The sequence below is a fragment of the Aspergillus oryzae genome, chromosome 1, assembly GCF_000184455.2.
Source record: "Aspergillus oryzae RIB40 DNA, chromosome 1".
Classification (NCBI taxonomy): Eukaryota; Fungi; Ascomycota; class Eurotiomycetes; order Eurotiales; family Aspergillaceae; genus Aspergillus; species Aspergillus oryzae.
In genome coordinates, this window is record NC_036435.1 from 4,954,507 (window position 1) to 4,978,464 (window position 23,958).

The 23,958-nt window shown below is 46.3% G+C and overlaps 10 protein-coding genes across 10 annotated transcripts; 6 read left to right on the forward strand and 4 right to left on the reverse strand.

Moving 5' to 3' along the window:
- Positions 1-1,218: 1,218 nt before the first annotated feature.
- AO090005000562 (uncharacterized protein) lies at positions 1,219-1,941 on the forward strand (the record flags this gene model as incomplete). The annotated part of the gene is made up of 1 exon (XM_001817559.3): positions 1,219-1,941. One exon carries the CDS (start codon positions 1,219-1,221, stop codon positions 1,939-1,941), a length of 723 nt encoding a protein of 240 aa, XP_001817611.1.
- Positions 1,942-2,023: 82 nt separating this feature from the next.
- On the reverse strand, positions 2,024-3,610 carry AO090005000561 (glycoside hydrolase family 76 protein; the record flags this gene model as incomplete). The annotated part of the gene is made up of 4 exons (XM_001817558.1): positions 2,024-2,602; positions 2,689-3,138; positions 3,195-3,439; positions 3,508-3,610. The coding sequence occupies 4 exons, from the start codon at positions 3,608-3,610 to the stop codon at positions 2,024-2,026; spliced, it is 1,377 nt and encodes a 458-aa protein (XP_001817610.1).
- A 1,955-nt stretch (positions 3,611-5,565) lies between these two features.
- Positions 5,566-6,717, forward strand: AO090005000560 (glycoside hydrolase family 16 protein; the record flags this gene model as incomplete). The annotated part of the gene is made up of 3 exons (XM_001817557.1): positions 5,566-5,662; positions 5,730-6,010; positions 6,070-6,717. The coding sequence occupies 3 exons, from the start codon at positions 5,566-5,568 to the stop codon at positions 6,715-6,717; spliced, it is 1,026 nt and encodes a 341-aa protein (XP_001817609.1).
- Positions 6,718-7,176: 459 nt separating this feature from the next.
- Positions 7,177-8,758, reverse strand: AO090005000559 (uncharacterized protein; the record flags this gene model as incomplete). The annotated part of the gene is made up of 6 exons (XM_023234047.1): positions 7,177-7,188; positions 7,245-7,386; positions 7,444-7,851; positions 7,908-7,933; positions 7,982-8,484; positions 8,578-8,758. 6 exons carry the CDS (start codon positions 8,756-8,758, stop codon positions 7,177-7,179), a joined length of 1,272 nt encoding a protein of 423 aa, XP_023089008.1.
- Positions 8,759-9,501: 743 nt separating this feature from the next.
- On the forward strand, positions 9,502-10,137 carry AO090005000558 (uncharacterized protein; the record flags this gene model as incomplete). Its single annotated transcript, XM_023234048.1, has 1 exon — positions 9,502-10,137. One exon carries the CDS (start codon positions 9,502-9,504, stop codon positions 10,135-10,137), a length of 636 nt encoding a protein of 211 aa, XP_023089007.1.
- A 122-nt stretch (positions 10,138-10,259) lies between these two features.
- AO090005000557 (zinc-binding alcohol dehydrogenase family protein) lies at positions 10,260-11,446 on the forward strand (the record flags this gene model as incomplete). Its single annotated transcript, XM_023234049.1, has 2 exons — positions 10,260-11,224; positions 11,326-11,446. The coding sequence occupies 2 exons, from the start codon at positions 10,260-10,262 to the stop codon at positions 11,444-11,446; spliced, it is 1,086 nt and encodes a 361-aa protein (XP_023089006.1).
- A 2,327-nt stretch (positions 11,447-13,773) lies between these two features.
- On the forward strand, positions 13,774-14,619 carry AO090005000556 (uncharacterized protein; the record flags this gene model as incomplete). The annotated part of the gene is made up of 1 exon (XM_001817553.3): positions 13,774-14,619. The coding sequence occupies one exon, from the start codon at positions 13,774-13,776 to the stop codon at positions 14,617-14,619; it is 846 nt and encodes a 281-aa protein (XP_001817605.3).
- A 2,003-nt stretch (positions 14,620-16,622) lies between these two features.
- On the forward strand, positions 16,623-17,096 carry AO090005000555 (uncharacterized protein; the record flags this gene model as incomplete). Its single annotated transcript, XM_023234050.1, has 2 exons — positions 16,623-16,909; positions 16,955-17,096. The coding sequence occupies 2 exons, from the start codon at positions 16,623-16,625 to the stop codon at positions 17,094-17,096; spliced, it is 429 nt and encodes a 142-aa protein (XP_023089005.1).
- Positions 17,097-17,489: 393 nt separating this feature from the next.
- On the reverse strand, positions 17,490-19,180 carry AO090005000554 (FAD-binding oxidoreductase; the record flags this gene model as incomplete). The annotated part of the gene is made up of 4 exons (XM_001817551.1): positions 17,490-17,761; positions 17,818-18,026; positions 18,080-18,774; positions 18,827-19,180. 4 exons carry the CDS (start codon positions 19,178-19,180, stop codon positions 17,490-17,492), a joined length of 1,530 nt encoding a protein of 509 aa, XP_001817603.1.
- A 533-nt stretch (positions 19,181-19,713) lies between these two features.
- AO090005000553 (cytochrome P450) lies at positions 19,714-21,978 on the reverse strand (the record flags this gene model as incomplete). The annotated part of the gene is made up of 5 exons (XM_023234051.1): positions 19,714-19,876; positions 20,452-20,618; positions 20,706-21,020; positions 21,087-21,869; positions 21,922-21,978. 5 exons carry the CDS (start codon positions 21,976-21,978, stop codon positions 19,714-19,716), a joined length of 1,485 nt encoding a protein of 494 aa, XP_023089004.1.
- Positions 21,979-23,958: the final 1,980 nt, after the last annotated feature.

Below are 23,958 nucleotides of genomic sequence, written 5' to 3' on the forward strand. Positions count from 1 at the left end.
TGAAAGATGTTTCTTTGTTTGCGGAGGTGAGTTCCTGGCTTTGAGTTCTTGGCTTATGCGCATTATTAATAGTTTATTTTCGACAATAAGTGAATAGGCGTCGACTTATTGAAGGCTCCCTTAGGTAATCTTTACGATGTGTATCATAAACGTATACCGTTCTCGCCATTAATTTACCAAAGTTGGTAAGACCAAACCCCAGGGTGTTCTTTGGAGCTCCCCCCGCAAGGTTCACCTTGGAAACATTGAACATATTGTACAGTATTCAGTCATACAGCCATTATTTGAACAAGGTTTGAGAGCAACAAGAAAAATGATTGGCTTGACTCTCGGAGTGGCTACAAGTCAGTTGTACAACGATCTCCTTGTGCGAACCTATCCCGACTCCCATCCTTGCTAAGACTAGTCTGTATTTCCTACTCCAACCTCCTCGGAAAAAATATATAATCGTGTATATCCATTGTGATAATAGGTGATCTGTGACTCTGTCTGTATGCAAGTCGACTTGACAGTCGCAGTCGTTCCAAGCCCCTATATGATTTTTGCAGTACTCCTGTATACGGTGCCACCTGCTTATTACTCTATAACAAGATGAATAATGAATATATGAACTAAATGGAAGTTAGCAAGCCACTACTTGAGCAACGGAGGTTATGAAGTTGATATCTTCTTTGGCTCAGAATAATAACGGGCCTCAGTCATGCAGTATAACTGAGTGACTCATTGACGATGATGTTTGCTGCTTGCAACAGCATAGTCTGTTATCCATCCCAGGGCTATTTGCAAGCGGCATCCTGTATGTGCTTGGCGAACGAAAAATCTCTTTTTGAGAGACTTACTCACTACGTATGGTTAGGCTACGAAAAATGAAGGTCGCAGTATCCCATTTGTCATGCTTAGGGATAGGTGGTTTGCTGGTTAAACCCAGCGCTAATCAAAAGGGGAAAAAAAAAAATGTTTGGGGAGATATGGCCATTTATAATTGCTCTTCTCTCGTACTAATAGTAACACTATGACACTCGTTTTGTCTATTGGACGAATATCGCATAAGCTCGTATTTCCCCTCCCGTGTCAGACCAAGAATGTAACCCACATCTAGACAAGACAATTGACTCATCGCCTGAATTGCACATCATATAATAAATCTTCTTACTACAAATCGCATGACATTCTCTTTCAATTGGACAATTGCTACCTTGAGTGGAAGACTTCTTGATAATGTTTCCCTCAGAACCAACGACAACACGAAATAGCAACATCGCACTTATTCCCAAAGAATACGCCCACCAGGGAGATCTAGAAGCCATAATCACACGATACAGAACCCTTCGCCTAAGAGGCCTGAAAGAGAACCCAGACTCCTTCTCATCTAAGTACGAGGACGAAGTTGATCTCCCATACGAGAAATGGCTAGCTCGAGTTACCAACCCACAAGCGCGTTCCTTTGTCGCTTATGACGCCCAGGGGAACAACAACATGGAATCTTTAGCGCTCCTTTTGAGTCGAGAATGGTTGGGTACAGTCACCATAGTAGGGCCTAGGTTGCTGCCTGAAGATAACGAGGCTCTGTCAAAAGCACCATGGGATATGTTTCTTCCGCTAGAAGAGCGGGAGCTGTCTGAGAGAGAGACTCGTGATGCGACTTTGGTGTATATGCTTGGGGGCATGTTCGTTCTCGAGACGGGAAGACGAAAGGGGAACGGTCGTCGGCTGATTGAACGGGCTGTTAGTGAAGCACGGACGGAAGCTATTGAGGTGGGGGCAAGTCGTGTCTTAGTGGTGTCTGTCGCGGAACGAAAGAATGATGCTGCGCGACGGTTGTATGAGAATTGCTCGTTTGATGTGTGGGATGATGAGCTTGTATTGCAGATCCCACGGCACCAGGAGTGTGTTGCCATGGTTTTGGATCTTAGGCTGAAGGCAGGATCGCCTGATAATTAAGAGCGATGAACAGACAGGATGTGTCGTATGGCATGCGTTCATGGGGTATATATTTGCTATCGTATATTCTGAACCGGGAAATCTATGTGAAGATGAGTAGCACTACCATAGCGATAGGTACAGCAACGAGTACAATGGTAACGATTGACGCGCCGACAACATCGCCCGTTGTAACTTTTGTCGTTGTAGAAGAGCTCCCTTCATTATCACTTTCTCCAGCCGTAGGATCGCTGGTACTATTTCCTCCGGTTGTCGACGTGACTGGCGCACCTGAGGTATTCAGCCCGATCATATTCGCTGCCAAAATACTCGTAACGCTCATCTGTTCTTCGAGTCCACTCCAGCCGTCCCAAGTCGAGTTATACCATACAACACCGCAACTGTTGTTGTTGTGTCCAGTGCAGGTTTCAGCAGCCGCCACACCGGAACCTTGGAGTTTGGGAATAATCGTGCTGTATGTCGATGGTACTAGTAGAGCTGTAAAGGCCAACCACATGGAAAGGAGCCCCTTGAAAATGATCTCGTTGTTGTTGCAAACCTCGGTCGTTTCACAAGTGTAGTCGGACATGATGTTGCCGCCGTACTTTGTCGGGAAGAATCCGTCAATGGTTGCATTGAGTAGACCATTCACGGCAGTAAGCCATGTGGTGCTACCGTTCGTCTAGATATTGATGCGCCGTCAGTATCACCTGTAATCAATCCATGGATTGCAAGCTACTTTCGGCAAGGGAAGGATATCGAACTTACGTAGTTATACATGTATGCGGCACCGCCAATGTAAGCACCATAATTATAAGTCCACTGCGTGTTACCTTGCGATGTACAATTGTCATCCACATCTGTTGAATCGGCGACATTCCAAGTGTTGGTGTTTAAAAGAGGAGTAGAAGCTGACCAGTCCCATATCTTCTCAGCCCAATCGGCGTATGTTTGGTTATTGGTATAGCGAGCGAGGCGCGCAGCCAGTTGAAATAGACCACCGTTCGAGATAGAATTCTTCATGCGATACCCGGCCTCGTAAGTCCAAATCTGCCAACGCATGCCTCCAGCGCATGATGAGGTATCCCACCGCTTGACCTGTGTGTTAAACACACCTTGGGCCAGAGAAAGCCACGAGTATCCATCGCTCACTTCGGGGAACTGTAACTCGGCAGCCGTTATCGCGGCCAGTCCCCAGAACATTTGATCATCATTTCCCTACTCGCAATTAGGGCCTTGCAAATAAATACTTCAATATAGACAAGTATTCTCACAAGGTAAGAGCTCCAGTTCGAAGGCATATAGTCTCCGTCTCCCGCCTGCCATTGCATTCCCTCGCTAACTTCGTCATTGTATGTCGCGTCGCCCGTAAAGTGCCAGTACTCGATCAGGGTCATAAACATGGCGCCCCCTTCCCACCAGGTGTCGGGTAGTTTTCCAGGAATGTTGCCGGACTCGTTTCCGTGATAGTAGTGCATCATTCCGTATGCCGCTGTGCTGGCCGCATCTTTGATGGACTCTGTCATCACAGCCACCTTAGGTGAGCACAACCGCATTGGTATAAAAGAAGAGGATGAATGAACGTACGCTCAGAGCTGACATCCACAGAGAAAGCCTTCACTGTGCGCAGCAGCTGAACCCCCAAATATACCAATGCCCCTCCATTTAACCAATTCACTCCCTGAACCATCGTGTTCAGATTATATTGCCATAAACTATTTGTTGTAGGGATCGTAAACTGCTCATCTATCGTTTGAGTGCCAAATCACGGGTCCAAAATATTTCCGCAGAAGTAATGTCCAAGAACTGGACACAATACCATACAGGGAATCCATCTTCTTTTCATTAAATTGAAAAATTTAGTCTCCTGGAGGGAAATGAGGTGGTGGAGTTCCTTCTCTCTACCAATAACTCTGTTGTTTTGATGGCTTCTGTAGTCTACGTCAGCAGTTAAGCAACCTGACCCTTTCGTGGAAGCGTCTTGGCTTCTTCTACTGCCGGCATTTGGCCGGCGGCTATGAGTGGAGTGGCATTCATACAGTCCTTCAAAAAGGTGGATCACCGGTTCTTCTTGGCACACTTTTGTGTACGGTGCAACAATTCACATTATGAATTGTCTGACGTAGGCTTTCAAGGTCAGTGCTCGATCTTATTCGTGGGACGTTCTGTTGACGCTTCGTAGTCATTAAAATCCTCATAGACTTGATGCATTATGGGAATTGGCCAGGTCGAGTTCGTGGTGGCTGGTGAGCTATTTTCTCACTATGAAAAGCATCTCATCATTATTTCGACTGCCTCCCTCTTTTAGATTTTACTTTGGCTAAGTCGAGAGATTGCGCCAATACACATATTGGAAAACTCCGCCTAGAATCCCATGTACCTGAAGAAGCGCAGAGTACGGTACATATTGTCTATTTATCAATCGCAAAAGCTGAAGCGCACGAAGGAGAATGGCCCACGGCCTCTGATGTTGAATGGTCGCTTTTGCCGAATTCCATGATTCTCGGATTTAAGGTATAGGATTGAACCGGATTCTTTTACGGGGGAGGCAATGCGATGAAGCTACCCGAACCATGAGCCCTACGGCGAAGCCCTAAAATGGCTTCTAGTTGGGTGATGGCAAGTCTTAGCTATTTTTGAATCTGTTGAGTTATCATATTTACTAAATAAAATTTTCACTTTTGATCATTGTTAAAATCACTAGCCATCTTTTCTATTCTTTTCCAACAAACCACGCTAACTTAGGCGCTTCAAAGTGCTGGCGTAGACACACTGACTGGGCTTAACTAGCGCTACCAAAAATACTACAAAAGTTCGAGACTTCAAGTGAACCAAGTGGGGTTCGAGTTCCCGATTCATCCACCAAGTCAAATAAATCCGAGAACGCTGGGAGATTCGGACCACGGAAAAAATACTTTTTTTTTTGAGAAAGAGATTTGTTTCAAATGGCATTTCGAAACACATTTGCATATCAGAATTCGCCAATGAAGATTGTTGTCAATGGATGTGGACTTTGACGTGTATGACAGTGTGGTCTTGTTAGGGCAAAGGGCGGGAGAAAACTCAAGCGAGGCATACGTATGCTCCGATATCAGATTTCGGGCAACCACGCAAGCCGCAGTGTCAACCACAAAAGTCAAGCTTTGAACGGGATCCACTTCTCATAGGCTACAACAATACTTTTAGCGATTGTTTTCAGTCTCCCCACTGTTCATGGCCAATTGACAAGCCTCGGCCTGAATGCCACGACTACGGTTAGGATGTCTTTGCATCGCATGGCTGGAAGCGGGCCGGCAAACATAAGATGTTATGACTCGATGCATCCAATGGCCAGTGTGCATACTTTGTATATCCATGGTTTATAGTCCAACAAACTTGGGAAGAACTAGTATTAGCAGATCTCTTGCCAAGTTGCCACTTCCGACTGATGGGTACGAGGCCTGTACAAGGTCCAAGATTTGTCTTACTCTTATCTCCGATCAGTCAAAATTCTTATCCATCTCCCAGCCATATGCTTTACGTTCCCCGTATGCCTATACTTATATAGTTTGTCCTTGTTCATCTAGCACGTCCTTAGCTGCATAGGTTGCCTCTCTTCAATCCACCCACAGTGACCAACACCATCCCTCGGCACAAAACTCTAACATGTCTCTTCCATCTTTTCTTAAGTGGTCTGCGATGGCAGCGCTCATGGCACAACTGTGCACTGCGCAAACCTATACTAGCTGTAACCCTCTAAAGAGTATGGCATTGACCGAATTCCTTTTCCTTAGCAGGCTTTTGTACGAGTGCTAATGGGATTGCTGCAGAGACCTGTTCCGCAGATGCAGGCCTGGTAAACTCTACCTTCTATACTGACTTCACCTCGGGTGACTCGGCTTTCAAGTACTGGAACACCACAGCGGGCACTGTGAGCAGCACCTCCCTGGGTGCTGAGTTTTCCATCAAGGAGCAGGGCGATGCTCCCACCATACAGAGCGATTTCTACATATTCTTCGGCTATGTAGAAATGAAGATGAGGGCTGCCAATGGCACTGGTATTGTCAGCACGCTTGTGATAGAATCTGACGATCTTGATGAGCTCGATTGGGTATGTCTTTCTCTCTAAGCCTTGTCGATGGACGGGTAAGGGGCTAACGATGGCAACAGGAACAAGTCAGTTCCTATGATAACCAAATCCAAACCAACTACTTCGGCAAGGGTAACACCACTTCGTATGATCGCGCTACCACAGTGACCGTCTCTACGCCTGAAGAGACATTCCACACCTATGCGATCAATTGGACTTCGAGTAAAACCGAATGGCTCGTCGATGGAAGCGTTGTCCGAACCCTCAACTACGCCGATGCGCTTGACGGTGAAAATTACCCCCAGACCCCCTCGCGGATCAAGATCGGTATCTGGGCTGGCGGTGACCCCGACAACGAGGAGGGTACCATTGAATGGGCCGGTGGGGAGACTGATTATGATGACAGCCCCTTCACCATGTATGTGGAATCGATCAAGGTTATCAACTACAACCCTGCCAAGTCTTATACCTACACCGATAAGACTGGTGCCTACACCAGCATCAAGGCATCGAATGTGTCGACTGCTTCGAACTCGACAACATCTACGACCTCTCTGTTCCATACAAACACGGTGTCGTCAAGCAATAGCTCGTCCTCGTCTTCCAGTGCAAGTGCCGCCGCGTCTAGCACTGCATTCAGTGGTGCTTCCACGCTCTCAAGCTCTTACCTCGGCTCTGTATTCGTGGTTGCGCTTGTCACTATGGCTACTGGCATGATTCGTATCTAAGCGATGTATAATAGGTGGGCTTTTTGTGTCCCCATCTTATCTTTATGAAGCCAACTTCTTTACCTTCCTTTTTAGTTTTCTTTGTCCCTCTTTGACCTTTAATTCTCAACAAGAGATATAAACAACGTAAATCTAGTCGGATGTCAGATATCACGCTGATCGGACATCAGTTAGCAGATGATGAGCATGTACTCAGTAGGGTAGTGTCAACTTTTCGAGAAGGTTAAACTTTCAGGTCCTCCTCTAATTCGTAGACATATCTCCATTTCATAGACGGTGTACACTATCTCATTCTGTAAGAGATCTAAATCACGATACCGATGTTAGATAGTATGAATTCCGCAGCACCATAAGATGACTACATAGTGGGGGGAGGGAAGGGCTATGTTACAAGAGCTCCAAATCTCGAGCATCGGTGAGAGCGAAGAGCTAGTGATTGCTCTCTGTTGCGCCCACAATTCAAATCACATACTTAAAAAGAAAATGTTAGCAGTTTTCACCTCTGGGTTCGCCATTTGTAGACTTACTGGAATAAATAGGTAGGGAACGTCTCTCTCGTAGCGCTTCCAGGCCTCGCCGTTCTTCCTCTGGCATCTGTTAATATCCCGGTTGGTGCGATGGATAATCAAAATCATGAAGAAAATAAAATAAAACCAGGGGAATGGGCTCCTATTAGCAGGCAGTTAGCTCTGATAGCTCATGACTTTTGCAAACAGACTCTCTTACTCGAAACCGGTGATGAGACCCCAAGACATAGAAAAGAACATGTCAGGAACATAGTTTGGCTTCCGTACTATTGCAAACCAGCCATCAACCATAATATTATCGCCTGTGTCAGTTTCGATTACTTTGGGGTTCTTGATAGCCTGCCGCGGGACTTGAGGGAAAGTATTCCGCTTGATGAGCTGACCCTTTTCTTGGTGGCGAAAGGCGTTCTTTTGACCATTTGAGCTATCCCACACCCAGTAGAAGAAGATATACAGAACCGCGAATGCGGAAAGGCTGTAACGATTCCAGCGATATTCCGAAGGATCATGGTTGGCTAGATAAAGGGCGCAATGGCAATAAGTGAACGGCACACCAGCCATATTCCAGAAGGTAAGCAGAAACCCCAGCTTTTCAAAGTACATGTTCCTGTTCCAGCATCAGCTTCGCTACTTCGTTGAGCCCTTCGTTTTCGAAAGACTCACCAGCTTGTGATTATCATCTGCTCAGCCTTGACACAGGCATTGGTGTACAGTTAATGCGCTCCAGCTAAGAACACCACCTCCGCCGAGACATAGCCGTAAATCTCATACTGACGGGCTGCCACAGAGCAGGTAATAAGGAACAAAATAAACCACGGGATTCTGACCTCATAGAACATCTTGAAGTCCAAGATACCAATGCGGGGATTCAACTCAGCACCCATGAGGAAATCATAGACAGGGGAGCCCGACAACCTGTGAGTTCGCCCGCGCAGGATAGCTTGCATGTAGACGATAAAGCTATCCAGAAAGCCGGACAGGGTAGCAACGCTCATAATAGAGCCAAATTCGTCAATCAAAGTGTACAAAGGGAAGGCACGAGTGAAATGCAAGACAGCAGCGATGGTAAGCGTCGCATAGAAACTGCAATAGGCGGAACAGTAGTAGGGAAGCGTTTTTCCTCCTTCGTGCTTCAGTGCCCGGCCGACGCTCGAAACACCTGGCATATAGCAGTACATGGCTGCCTCCAGAATGAAGAATATCCAGTAGATTGCCCATCCTTTCGCGGTTGGATAAGCTCCTTAAGAAATTAATCGGCATAAGTGAAACGCAAAGTCGGTCAGGGTCTGGTTTGCATCGGGCAGAGGAAGCTTGCCATCATAATATGTTGCACCAATCCACATGTACCACATCAAGAGTGGAAAGCTCGTCATCAACAGCGCAGCACCGAACGAACCACCAAACTCGAATTCAGCTGAACTGCCATCGGTGGAGATATGGGTATTTGATTCATCTGCTTTGGCCCTCTTAGCAGCCAGAGCATCAGCAGGAGTCTTTCTCTGCATGGAGACCATCGTCAGTGACTGAGCTGTGATTTTTTTGTTGGTGGTGGGGTTGGGTTCAATTGACGGGTTGTTGAAAGATTGTTGTTTTCGGAGGTGTAGCACTTTAAAGAATCATACTTATATTAGACTTAATGTAGCTGAGCTCAAGTAATAACTCCACCCTTCCTTCCCCCTTTTTATATATCTGGCAGTATAGTGGAGGGAAATAGCATTCAATTTGTATTAGTCTGCGTCGGGTCGCAATACTCTGGTTGCTACTCAGCTCAGCCAACTTCTACACCCAATTAAGGGTCGAGCTGAACCATGCTTCATCAAAAATAGTCGCCGAAAGTGAAAGCAACCCCACCTGTGCTTGCGTTTAGATAGTATATCGATCTCCGTTGGCATAGTAGGTGGGAAGCGAACGGGTTAAATCGAAGATTGAGCGGCTAGATAAGCGATGGTATACCTATCTAGCCGCTACGACCCTCTTATCTCAGCAAACTCAGCCTCTCTGGACAGGTGTAAGGAGGGGGTGTTAGCTGCTGGGGGGTCAGAACATAGTGGAACTATCTTAGCCCGGCACCTATATACTACAATATATATATTGGAGATGTTGTTCAGGCATCGCTTGGCACCGCTCCCGCTGAGTCAGCGGGATATCGGGTATCGGGAGCGGAAGAATCAAATGATCCGTATCCCCCGGATTGCGATCATCGCCCAAGTATCCACGTTCCTTAGCTAGCATATCCGCCTCCTATTTCACAGACACAATGACATCCTCGGCGGAGAACTCTCCTTCCCCGGGCCCGGAGTCCTCCAATGAGCCCACGCCGCAATTAAACATTCCTCCCGATATCCTACGTCTTCGCGCAGAGATCTTCACACTAGAGTCCCCGATCACGGTTTCCGTGACTGAATTTAACAATGCTTGGAAATATCTAGACAACATTTACGTTCGGAACCAAGCCAGATACGGACAAAAGAAAACAACCACATACTATTGGTGTCGACTATGGCGTACCAAAGCCTACGAGCCGAGCGTGTCGGATGAGCAGCGCAAACGGAAACGGACCGTTCGCGAACCAATTGGCTGTCCATGTCGAATCAGAATTGTTAGTGATGGCTATTATATGACTATCACCCGAGGCAAGGAGCCACACAATCATGATATCTCCGCGCTCGACTATAAACTCACCACCGCTGCTCGCGAGCTCGCTGCGCAGGCGGTCGCAAAGGGCAGTAGACCTAGTTTGGTCGCGCGAGAACTGAAGAATAGCGGTATTGGTGGCCAAATAACTTCCAAAGATGCCTGGAACGCTGGTAATGTTTGGGTTAGTCGGAAAGAAGGACGGCCTGCATGGCAGAAGCATTACCCTAAAAATGTAGGTTTCTTCTTAATAGGATGAAATGTCCTTGTTCTGAGCAACACTGCCGCCCGGACAACGCTCGTCCCTTTACCTGCTTTTCCCTTCCATTTTATTTGTCTTTGGCTGGCCCTGGCAACTAAATGATCACTTATCAGTCCGTTATGGAAGCAATCGTGGCCAATGAACCAGGGCCTCCTGATGTGCTACACCTCGAGAGTTACCCTAGACCTCCCCCTAAAAGTGGGGAGATCCTAATTGAAGTCAAAGCATTTGGTCTTAGTCGCTCTGACATCCTCGCCCGGCAGGGCCATACAGCCGATGCCAAGTTTCCACAAATAATGGGTCGGGAGGCTGTTGGCATTGTGACAGCGGGTGAGGGTACAGTCACGCCAGGAACGAGAGTCGTTGCTATGATAACGGACTTACTTCCAGAATACCCGGGCAGCTATGCACAGTACACTCGTGTCCCTGCTACCCACGTTCGAAGAGTCCACCCACTATGTAAGCTCTCGTGGGAACACCTCACCGTCTTTTCAGAAATGATCCCGACTGCGTGGAATGCCCTGTTTCGCGCCCTACGTCTGCATCCAGATGATCGTCTGTTGATCCGTGGCGGCACAACATCCATTGGTCTTGCAGCAGCGTGTATCGCTAAGCGACATTGCTCTTTCATAGCTTCCACTACCCGACAGGAATCCCGGAAGGAGCTTTTGGAGGGTGTGGGGGTCAATAAGGTCTTGATTGATGATGGGTCTCTATCACAACAGATCAAGTCAGAAGGACTGGAGTTCACAAAGGTTCTTGATCTGATTGGTGCAAAAAGTATAGCTGATTCCTTGCAATGTGTAAGACCATACGGAATTGTTTGCCAGGCCGGAACGATAGGTGGCGACTCAACAATTTCAGACTTCAATCCGATGGATGCTGTTCCGTCTACTGTATCCCTCACAACCTATAAAAGCTCCGCGGAAGACTTCAGAAACTTCCCACTGGACGTGCTGTGCCATGAAGTCGAATCTGGTCACTTGAAGCTGCCAAATATCCGAATTTATTTCTCCAACCAGATTGTCGAAGCACATCGAAGCATGGAAGCGAATCGTGCGGAAGGCAAAGTCGTGGTGCTTTGGTAAGTGGATTGGGCCTCATTGCTTCACGCGCGATTATGTACAATATCATTCCCTGGACATATTTCTTTTAGAAAACCGTATAATCTACTTAATTACGAAGCTGTTCTGCCACTCGAGGAGTTCGATGCTGCTCGCTTCTCGAACACAGACCTGGATTTATCCAGTTTAGCTGCATTCGGAGAGAAGCGCAAATGCGCCAGGTGAAGAAGCCAAAAGCCTGATTTGGCTACTCAATCGTCAATTTATAGACTCTTTCCAATGATACGAATGACTGCAACAAAATCGCAGATGAGCTGCTTCAAAAAGTCTCTATGAAGCTAGTGCTTGAATAATGTCAAACATGCAACTGTTCGAAAATTCCGTTAACACTGTAGAAATACATTTCTCCAGAATTTTATCCAAGTACCTTAGGGATCAACTATATTTATTATCCCTAGATCCACGGAGATCGCGCTTTTGGGTGTGACATGCCCCTATTCTACGCTGACTCGCTGGATGATTTACGAGCGCTATGGGTGATTTCTATCATAAAATCTGAGGAGTGAAAGGTGGAGAGCTAAATAAACTTCTAGGTTATCTTCACCAGGATCGATGATGACTATGACGAGTTTAATGAGGTGTACAAGCAGTATATTATGCAGAACCCTGTATGAACTAGCATTGATGTTTCGGGGCTGCCGAAGCCGGCGGACATTGAGGTTAAAGTTGTTGCTTTACATTAGGGTCTGTTTCTTATTTGAACTCTGATTATGGCATATTGTGGCTTGGGTCAAGACTTTGCAGGCATCCTCGGACATGGTACTTTTACTCGGTTCTAGATTACTCTTGTAGATCTTTGGTATATCAAGAATAAGCGATAGTTTCCTTTCAACAGTATCAAGTATCTTAGACAGCTTAATATCCTTCCGAGTACTGTCATAGATCTTAACTGAGGCGTCGATTATAGATATAACAGCAGTGATGCTGCCGATCACTTCCAGGCCTGACATCTTGCGAGGACACGATAAAGAAACGTCTTGAGTTTTAACTGAGTGTCAACAATTCAAGGCGTCGTATACTGAAAGATAATAGTAGGATTTGATGGCCCCGTCAAAGTAGACATTCACCTTTAATAAGGTTTAAATATGCGTCTGGACAACATCGTCTGACTGAAAGCCAGTGTTCTAAAATTCAAACTATGCTTTGAATCCCCATGCCCATATTTTTCAAGTAACTGGTTCAGAGAACATATGATGATCTATGCCACGGTGGTGTGTAGCTGATGTTCTAGGCTCGTTCGCTCCCCAATGTGGACTTGTTATATGCAGCATAACGTGCTTGTATTGATGTGGAACGGGCTAGAACGCACTCGTTACAGGGATACTTAGTTAGGCTGTCCATGGAAAATCCAAGTGCAAGTCGAACATACTCGCCATACTTTTGTAAGGGTTAGAATGGTTTCCGCATATGGCATTGCTGGGACTAGCGTACCTCGTATTCGCAAGACCCATTGGGCACCGGCAATGTAGCCTCATGATCAATCTCAACATATAACAGGAGAATTATGGTTAAGATGGACTAGTGGAAATCTAACTACAATGATGTAACATACCACCAATCAAAGCACTGTCTGGGTATCAGATCATGCCGCATGCGGCCGCGTTAATCTAGGTACTGGATGCGCCATGATGTGCTACCACACGGAGACTCTGGGACGCTTCGCCTGGTTCTTCGGTTGAAAAAAAAAAAAAAAAAAAAAAAAAAAAAAAGCTGGGACTGACAGTGGCACCATATAACGGGCCGGAACCGTGGTTTGGTAGTTCACTATTTGGCCGTGAGTTCAGCCCGCAAATAAGATGGCATACAATGCGCACGGACTAGGAATGCGCTTCCGCCAAAGATGAATCAAATGTTGTCCGCGCGGTTGGTATCGAACGAACCCCCAAGGGCAGAGCAATTCAGCCCCACACAGTTTGTGCGAGTCCAACATAGTACAGCCTTAGACAATAGCGATGCCCCTAGGCTCCTTATGAATCCTCAAACAGCGGCCACACCACCCTAGGTATCCAGTTGCGGTGGGCACCTAAAACTACGAATCTATTGACACAGAGGGACCGAGCATTCAGCCTCTTCCCTTCAGCTTAATTTGAAATTAGCGCCCGAAAGTAGGTGACAGCCGTCAATTTCTTGTACGCCAGATGACGCACGTCGGTCATCCGACTGCAACTCGGTAACCAGCTTCGTCTGTTGTTCGGTTATCCGTGGTTCCTCCTCGCTGCCAAGTCATACTCTACATTCAGCTGACAACTCGTGGTGTGACCTTCTCAGATCCCAGGGATGGGTCTGGAGTGTATGGGGAGTCTCTGGGAGCATCACCATGACGGAAAGCATCTTTGTCGCAGGTGACGACTTGGTGTGTTGTTGAGTATAAATTCAGGGGCTAATTCAATCCACCAGTCTTTGATCTAAACAAGACAAGGTAACCACGATTGACTACTGTCTTACCGAACTGGAATACATTGAGAAACACTGGTGCGGAACGGCAGTTGGCCCACCCAAACCATTCATTATGTCCCACCAACAACCTACTATTGACCCTACCAGGGTCAATTTCTACCAGGAACTAAGAGAAGCTGTCGGCGCCGAGGCACTACAGACCCTTGACCCCTCGACCGTTGGCGCTTCTCAGCTCGAAAGTTTGAAGCCAGCACCCGGCACTTCTACCACAGTGCCGGCAAAATACACATGTGCGACGCAGAAACCCATACCCACAACTTTCCAAGGGAGTGCCCACACAGCGGCACTTCAGGTTGGACTTGGGAAGATTATTCCACGCTGGAAGACTGGCCCCGATAAATCCGTCAATTTTGCGGCCTTTGCAAACGGGTATCCGAAGCCAGAGTTGGCACTTATCGCTGCCCAAGCGTTAAAGCAAGCAGCTGACGAATGGAACAAACTTGAACTAGGCGTGCAACTCAAATGGGTAGCTAAAATTGAAGATGCTGCATTTGTCCTCTCCTTCGCGGGCAATCAAGATGGAGTCCTCGCCGAGGCGTTTTTCCCGAATGAGAAGGACCTGAACGTGCTTAACGTATACAATGCAGCATTCCAACCAGGTACTGTGCAGTACCTGAAAAATATTTTCTTGCACGAGCTTGGTCACGTCTTGGGTCTCCGTCATGAGTTTGCGCCAGAGCTGGAGGATGAAGCAGACAACTATACCGTGCAAATTGGCCCACGTAACCCGCTCTCGGTGATGGGGTATGAGTTCCCGCCTCAGATACAACCTTCTGACGTGGAGAATGTGAAAGCATTCTACAAATTTCCCGGAAAAGCTCTTGGATGGAAAGAAGCATACACCGAAACTCCGAAAAAGTCGATGTTGTTGATTAAGGACTATGATGCAAACAACTGAGAAGTTAGGATTTGCACTGCCATTACCAAAAGCTAGCAGTGTACGAAAAGTTATCCTTATGTTTATGTAACTGGAAAGGTTTGAAGAATCATTGTAGCAGCTATGAGTTCAAATAACCTATGGAGATATTTTGTCCAAAAGTTACATTGCTTCCACCATAAGACGCATCAATACTTTAAACCGCTGATTGTTGTCGCACGCACTTGACCTGAGTTCTCAAAGAGAGCGCCGAGTACTACAGTGAATATTCAGACACTGGACTGCAGAGCTCCGAATCACAGGGTTCAGCATGTCTTAATATAGACTGTGTCTCCCGAGGCTTAGCCAGAAATCCTGAATAGGGGTTGACCAGCCATATCGGAAGGCCATCCTCATCTAACCATCTGCTTCGAAGAGCCATCGACAGCTGATCACCTAGAAGATCGATGAGCCTCGCCGCGCGCAAAATGGCCATGCCCGAACTGCCTTATACCAAAAAGACAGATAAGTAGGTACATAGAACTGATCACTGCTGGCTGGCCACCCCACAAAGCTAGCCCAGATGCCAATGGCGATAACTGCGGGTGTGGAGTAGAGTGTGGAGACTAGAACACGGTCCTCCACCGTTAATTAAACTGTCTACTATATTACATTTTATAAATCGAACTACAGAGTAAGGCCCGTGAGACTTCTTTTAAATAATAATCCCTCTGGCAATATAAGTAGTGAACTGAAGGGAGTACAGTAATAGTATATGTAATAGAGAGGGTATACTTCGAAAGAAACTGTATTTAAGGAAAACTATTTTAGATACTCTGGTGTATGTATCATTTAGGCCTCGCTATGGGTCGGGCTCGGGTCTAATAATAGAACCTGTACCTATGGATTAGGTTTAAACACTGGATCTAAAATCTAAACTTATAATTTATAGGTTAGGTATATCAGCCTATAGATTATCGTAACGGCGGCTAGCTATATAGGTCTGACCAGGGCATTCTGAATCGTAGATTCAGAATTATTTGATCTTTTGACCTTGTGGAATATCAGGCCATGACATTATCTCTCACACCTAGACCAGTCTCAGGGGCTCTCATTGACATGTGGAAGCGTCGAAGGTAATGCGCTGTAAGTTGCATTTGCTGAGGTACAATTGACATCTGAGTCAGTCACGAAGCCTATCAGATGTCCGCATTTGAGGTATAGATGCCATGAAAGAGTTAGGCTCCTGTTACGCCCGGGGTTTTGTCGTCAAGTCTGAGGCCAGTTAGTGGACCATGTTTGCAAGGGTTACTAACCTGAAGTGGTTCCTCGACCTCCGTCGTCAAAGGGTTGCGGCCTTGGTGGGACGGGAGTTGTTCTTGGACTGCTGTCGACGCAAGACTGCAGTTGTCACAGGGATGTAGTCAACACCAGACTGCCCTCGACACTAGACTGTTGTCGTTACAGGCAGGAAATGTCATGTCGAATCAAATCAGACTGAATCACACAAGTCGCACTGCATTGGTGTAAGGCACGAAAGGGTTGTTCACCCGGTGCACTTTCGAATATTCTAAGACTACCCTTAAACCGAGGTTCTACAGCGTGAAAGTCAATATGGCCATTATGAGCGGACGCTTGATTCTTAGCTTTCGTGAGTACTTGCCCGATCAAAGTGCCAAAATCGATTATTGACGGCCTCGGTAGATGCCATGTAACAATACGATCAAGCTGCAGTGAACATGTAATTGTTCACCTGAAGCCAGTAATGAAACACACCTATAGCCTCTTCAAAGGGCTCTCTGGCACTATAGCGAACGATCACTAATCAGTAGATCGCTCACCATGGACAGGTAACTCCTCACACCTCGGTTACATTGTACAATGCATCCAAGTTGGTACGGAGATAGTGGAGGTGGAGGAAGATATAATAGTTCGATTTAAGTAGCGATAATTACCCCGTCCTAAAGTTCTACCTGCATCTGAACTCTTCACTTCACGATATCCTCACTTGTACAGAGGTTACCTACCATTCAACCACCCTCACCATGGCTCAATATCAACTAATCACCACTACGCCAGACGACTACAAGACAGCGCCGTACATCCGTCCATTCCTCCTCTTCTGGCTCAGCTATCTTTTCATCGAAGCCATTTCCCTCGCCGCCGGTATTTTCAGCATGACTGGCACGCGCGACCTTTTGTACAAGGTTATGTGGACGTTTGTGTTCTGCCCCCTGGGGATGGGTGGAACTATGGGCGACCTGATAAACTCCTTCATTGTGGACCACTACTACGAAAAGAAGGCTGCTCATTTCACTGGAATCTTGACGTTGTTAGTTCCCAGTACATGTCAATATCTCTGTTACAACCTGGACAGACACTTGGGATGGTTCGGGGCCTCGGACCATCCTATATGGTTCCACTGGCGGTATCCAGCACTTTGGGTGATCGGTTATATGAATGGACTGCTTTTGTTCACAGATGAGGAACAGGCGAGACTAGCTAGGATGAAACTATAGACACGCTCGGGTTGTGTCTCCGACAGAAGGATCATGACTGGACACTGGAGATCTGGCTTCAGATGCTGATGGGTTGAGCGTGACTTTTACGGTTTTTGTGTAGCCAGCAATACTACGGGCCAATAAATGTTATATAGGATGAGAGCTTCACAAAGTCTGAGCCGCTGTTGGAATAGTGGGAAGGTGATAATTGATTAACACAATATCGAAAATGCATTGGGCAAAACTACAGCTTGTGGGCAAGGGCCCGAGAACGGCCGCTTGAGAATAATTTCTCATTGCAATCGTACTTTCAAATTGCTATTAATTCCACAACATGTCGATTTTCTCTTGCATCTACATGTTTAGTGAGTACTAGCGACTTTGCCTTTCAGGAAAAACTTTCCATGGGACTTAAAGTCCCAGCTTGAAACCACCCCAGTTGAGAGTCGAGAAGATCCCTTTGGGGTCGTAGGCAGCGCGAATGTCACGCATACGCTGCACATTCTCATAGGGGAAACCCGCGTAAGGGTCCTGCCACTCACCAGCATCGCCCATGTAGATGAACTCCGAGGCCAGGCCCTTTTCCCGATTGATAGAGTGAAGATGCTCTGTCAGCTGACGGGCCCAGGCCTCAACGCGCAGGTCATCTTGGGCGTTGGCCCATCCAGTGCTGAATTGCCAAACTAGAGTACCACATAAGTATAGTTTATTGACGGGGCATGTCATGGATTAAACTCACTCATAAGAGGCTCGGGTTCAAGACCCCAAACGTTACCAACTCCATTGGTCTGGGCGACGCGGAGAGAGCTTGGTGTGATCTCATTGAGTACAAAAGTTGGGTATAAGCCCTCAACATCGGAGATATCGTCGACAGCGGCCTTCCAAGCTTTATAGATGGAATAGAGCATGCCAGGATCTGGTTTCATGGTTTTGTGGGAGAACATGACACTTATTATCTCTTAGTGAGTGAATATGAGCATTCCAGGCTGCAAGGAACTTACCGAAACATCTGCTTCGGTGAATCAAGTGTCTCGGCCCATTGGCTTAGAGTGGTCACGTTGTTAATCCGCTGCGTTGCAGGGATCTTGGTGAAGTTGGCGAATTGGGACTGGGGATTGCTGACGCCTTCCTGTACACCAAGGAGTGAGGCAGAAGCAACCTTGGTAGTCGCATTGTATGCAACAGTAGCGATCATTCCAGCGGCAATGGGGTCTTTTTCGTCCACGCTGGCAGAGTGGCACATAGCCTCAAAGAAGGAAGGAAAATAGGTCTCGTTGAACACTTGAATACTGGTGGTAATCTGAGGAATATCGAAGGTATTTAAGGTAAACTTGGTAACAATTCCATAGTTGTTGGCACCACCTTTCAACGCCCAGAACAGGTCGGGGTGCGAGACATTTGAGGCTACAGCCTGAGTGCCATTCCCAAGAACAACATCGTAGCTGACAACATTGTCCATGGCATAACCGTACTTGTTGTTAAAATAATGGAAACCTCCGATCAATGCTAGACCGGGGACACCGATGGTTTTCAAGCGCCCACCAATAGCAGCACGCCCATAGGGCGCAAGGGCCTTGTAAACATCATACCAGGTCAGACCTGGGCCCACGTCAATCGTGTCATTGTGAACCTGGTAAGAGTCCAACCCGCTTAAGGCAACAAGAACGCCACCGTCAATATTGTTAGAACCGGGGTACTGGAATCGGGTTAGTGGCCCGTCACGTTGGAAATCGGAAATAGAGCCTCACATTCATATGACCGCCACCACGAACTGCAAACTGAGCATTGCATGCACTGAAAATCTGAAGAGCACTGGCAACTGCATCGGCTGTGTCAGGTACGAATACACATGCCGGAGAAAGAACGGCTCGAATGTCCCAGTAGTCATCAACAGTTTGTTGGGTATAGTTTTTCTGACCAGGCAGAATCACGCTGCGTCCAAAGGACTGGGTGAGTTTCCTGCATGCGCATTGCTCGTTCTTGGTAATCTGCACGTTACCGCTGGGCGTGCTGATCGAAGAACCTGTCGTCGAAGGAGAAGGGCTCAAGCTAGCAGATGCTAGAGACCAGATAAAAGGTCCGGCGAGATAGAAGAGTTTCATGTTGTCTTGATCAATATGAAGAGGATCTGCTTGGAAAGCGACAAGTCGATTGAATCAAGAGGCATAACACTTCTATTTATTTAAAAGATTGACAAATCTTCAGGAGATCTCTGATAGTCTCATGGTATCCACCGATGGAGCTATGGAGCCTAAATTCCTGCTTCTAGACAGGTTCCAATGATTATGGCCTCGTTCGATTCAGTTTGATTGGCGTACCGGTCCATTAATCTGCCGTTAGGCTTCAACGAAAAATTGTGATCTTCTTTGTGGAGTTGGGGAAGCTAGGCTTCTTCTTAAGAACGACATACATAGGAAGATAGTATGAAACCATAAAAGTGGGGTACATGATCCAATCCGAACGCGAACCCGAATATCATAGCTTATTAACTATAGAAAGTATGATCAAGGAGAGTCGTATTTGGGTTTAAAATCGGACCTGAGTTAACTAATCACCCTACAGGGAAAGATCATCGCTGAGTTAGTTTGATGTTTAGTTTGGTCAGTCCGAGCACATCCGAGGAATTTTTACAAGGCTAATCAAAGGAGCAAGACTTCGGTGCACGTACACGCATTCGTGTAGACAAGACGTGAGTTGAACTCGAGAGAAGCCAGTTCGGCATCTTGAGCAGGACCTTTGAAAGATGCAATGGGGAGGTCTCTGTTCTGCAGCACTGAGATGGCTTATGGTATGTTGAGCTACATTTGACCATTTGTGAGATAAGTAAAAGTCTCCGGTCACCAATCAATCCGCTCTTGATGCTGGTCGATCTTTCTGCTAGACGTGGTGTAGGCTAGTTGTTAGGTTACCTCACTCACGATCGGTCCCATATTGTTGTCTATGAGATTCAAAGTCACCCTGTTCGTTTTCTTTCCGTTAACCTCTTGATTTTGAGACTCTAAATTCGTGTGTGAGAATTTTGTATAGGCTACGAAAAGAAGTATTAATGTAGCTCTGTATTAGCGGGACGAAGCCTTCGTGTCTAAATCACGCAGAGCAATCTTTCTTTGGGTTGCTGGTTTTATATAAAGACACAGAGGCAGAATTGATTATTATACATTATATACTAGTTCTTGGTCTCAAATATACCTTCAGCGGCCCTTTATCCCACATCAGATAATTTCTTTGTCTGATCCAATCTTTTGCTCTCTGCGGCAATCTTCATGTCAAAGTTGAATATAACAAGAGCTAGAATGAGACGCATTTAGCTGTATGCAAGACTATGTCATCTGTGAGTAGATATTCAATACACTAGGAATCGTGCAACACATACTTTCTCCCTAAACAATTCCTTGGACCGGTATGGAACGGCTGGAATGCATCACGGCGATCGTCTAAAAACTCTGGACTCGATAAAAATCGCTCCGGGTGGTATGTGTTGGGATCTTTGAAGTGTTTTTCGCGGCGATACAGGGCCCATTGGTGAATGGATAGAACAGTCTGTATCCGTACATGTTACCAGGTAAGCACTTTCTAAACTGATGCTCCAACCAAGCTTGAATAATAAAAGTTTCAATATGTACTTACCTTCCCCGGTATGTATTCACCTAGAACCCAAGAGCCTTCCTTTGGACAAACACGAGGAAGGCCATTGGCGATTGGAGGATACATGCGCAATGCCTCATCAAGACAGGCTAGTATGTATGACAGCTTGTTGACACTGATCAAGTTGATCTCTTCTTGATGATTGAATTTGGAACGGACTTCGTTCTTCAACGTCTCGTAGGCATTGGGATTCTGCAGCAAGAGATAGGTAACTCCACTCAGGAGTGATGCAGTTGTCTCAGACCCTCCAATGATCAAAATCTCGGCATTGGCAATCAGTTTGTCAAGGCCAAGTTTCTAGCCAAACTTAAGTTAGGTGAAATCTCCAAGGAGTCAGGAAGCACGGGCAACAACTTGACTTACAAGTTCATCCTTATTCCTCAGCAAGCCGTCAATAAGATCTGGACGTTTTTCTGTGATAGCGGCTCGACGAAGCATCTTAGCCTTTGTCAACGCTTTGTGTCCCTGGTGGGCTTCTTGCATGGATTTCGGGACTAGTAACAAGAGTGTGCTCTTCAACCGAGGAACAAATGATAACGCCTGCATAAAAGAGCCCAAGTATGCTCCTTTGAAAATTCCTTTGATCCATTGGTCATAGTTGCAGCCTTCCAAGCACCCAAAAGGCTCTCCAAATGCTAAGTCACCGATGATATCGAACGTTGTAAAATTATACCAATCCAAAATCACCAGGCTGCCATTTTTGCAGCTTTGATGGAGCTTCTCGAGTGAGAGGTCAACGTACTTCCGGATGATAGGCTCCTGAGCTCTCATACTTTTCTCTGAAAAGCCATGGGCCATTTGCCGGCGCAACCGTCTATGTTCATCAGTGTCCTCATTGACAATGTGAAGAGGGTCATCGAGTGGGCGATAGAACCACGCAGCTTTGGCCATTTCCGGTTCTCCATTCTTATGGCCAAAGATATCTTTCCAAGCATCAGGGTGAGAGAATGCAAGCTCATCAGGAGCAATACGAACAATATCTCCGTAGCGTTCATGCAATTTGAGCATATCAAACGGAAGTGTACCGCGAACTGCACGATAGAAGTATGGAATGCGAGAAATGGCATGCGATACCGGCCCAGGGAACCGATTCAATGGATGAAAATAGACATTGTAGATGGCCATGCCTAACATGTAGATAATTGGCTAGATTTCTCATTGTTAGCAGAAGCTTTATTCGCTTACGTAGGAGAAATACCGCTGAGATTGTGGCTATTAGGACAGATTTGGCGTTTACCAACGCCGCAGTGCTCATTTCTTGAAGCATCCTTTCGAGTCGCACAACGCAGATGGTCGTTCGAAGCAATTGATAGTACCAAAATATAGTAAAATGAGTAGCGCTATTTATATGCAGTGTGCGGCAATCGTACGACTTTTGCTAACCATGAGGCTAAAGATAGCCAGGCGCAACTGTGTGATATTGTATTTCACATAGAAATTATTGACTCAGTAGTAGAACGCCTCTTTCCAGATCATATTTAGATCGTACAGAAATTGAGTCAGGCTAAGACACTGAAGTGACTGAACCCGAAGGCTAACCCGAAGACGAATCCGAATACGACGGAAGATCTGTAAACCCTAAAGCCAACATAATAGTATGGCAGCGGGGAGGGGCCTAAACTGATCCCATTTGGAATAGTATGGGTCCCTGAATCATTTCAGGTTTGGTTAGTAGACTCAACTATGGCGTGTCTGCAAGGCTTTTTTGGGAGCGGGGCTGACGATCTTGAAACTACTAGTACCAATTGTTGTCAACCCAATATATTCTTATCCGCTGCCTAGAAGAACTATACTTTTGAAATATTCAATGCGACTGCCTAGATTTTAACCCCTATATATCCTTCTAATGAAGGCATCAGTATTGGGACTTTCTGCATCAATTACTACACGCTCTCTTTTTACGTTGATTTTACAGAACGTTTCTCAGCATCATGACTTTAACAAAATGTGCGCTGTACGAGTATACTCCAACCACAGCACTTGCCATTGTTGCTGTGATTTCTTTCTCAAGCATAGCCTCCGTTCTGTGATTTCGTCTTATCCAGGTCAAGACCTGGTATGGCGTCTTCTTCGTCCTTGGAGCTATTTGTAGGTGGCCCCTTGCACCTTCGCTGCCAAAACTCTATTTCAAAATTCGCGTCTAGTTCAGCTAGTAGGATATACGGCTCGTTTATTTTCTACACTGGATGTCTGTAACCGAGCGGCATACGGCGTCTAATCGTTTTTTTTTTTATTACTAGGGCCGACCTTGATTATGTTTTCCGTCAACATGACGCAGATAAAACTCGCTCAAGCTTTATCAAAATACGGGGGAAGATCCCTCTCAGCCTAGCCGTAACATCATTCTGGGCCTACTCCAGGCTATTGGGGGCATCATGACTGTCGCATCTACATCGATTGCCACAATCGCTACCGGAACCAAGATAACAATTGCCATTTATATATGCCAGGCTATATTCTGGGGATTTATCTTCGCGGGCAATATTGTCATGATAATGCCGCTATCCAACAGAGGCCTGCAACGGTTTGTTGTCTAATTGGAAAATGTAGAATCAACTTTTCGGTCTCTCAACTAGCATCATTGCCTTCGGGCGCAACGTGATGCGCCTGACTATGGCTGGCGGAATTGTCTTCCTTGTGGAAAATGAATGGCCATCTTATGCATTCGATGGATACCAAATGATAGTTGTCCTGACCGCATGGGTGATTTGGTATCTACCGGAAAAGCTTGAAAGTATTCCTGATAGACGAAGCTACAGGAGCTTCGAAAGGCTCTGGACTAGATAGATCTAGTCCTGTATGAGTAACGGAGGGCCAGTCGGATACGCACATGGAACATGTTCATTATAGAAGCCCAGCTGCCTTCTTCGAGAGATTTCCGACTCGATCAGCCATTCTAGTTATCATAAATATCGCTTAGCACCGATCTGCCGACCTTCTATCACCCTACCCCTTTCATATACGTCTCCCCGGAGTAGATCTGTACATATGATTGCGATGAGGCCATCCTTTCAAACCACACGATGCCCAACTCTGCCTAATCAAATATTTGCCTGAAGTAAGACCGCCCTCTTTTCTGAATCGCATTGCAGACCTTTTTATCTGTATATAGAACTATAAGCATCCATGGTATCACTGGATTCGTCATATCCGATGTCCCATGAGACCCTATATAGGTAAGAAATGGCTCTTTTATCATTCTCTTCTATACCCACAGTGTATACGCCAAGCCAAT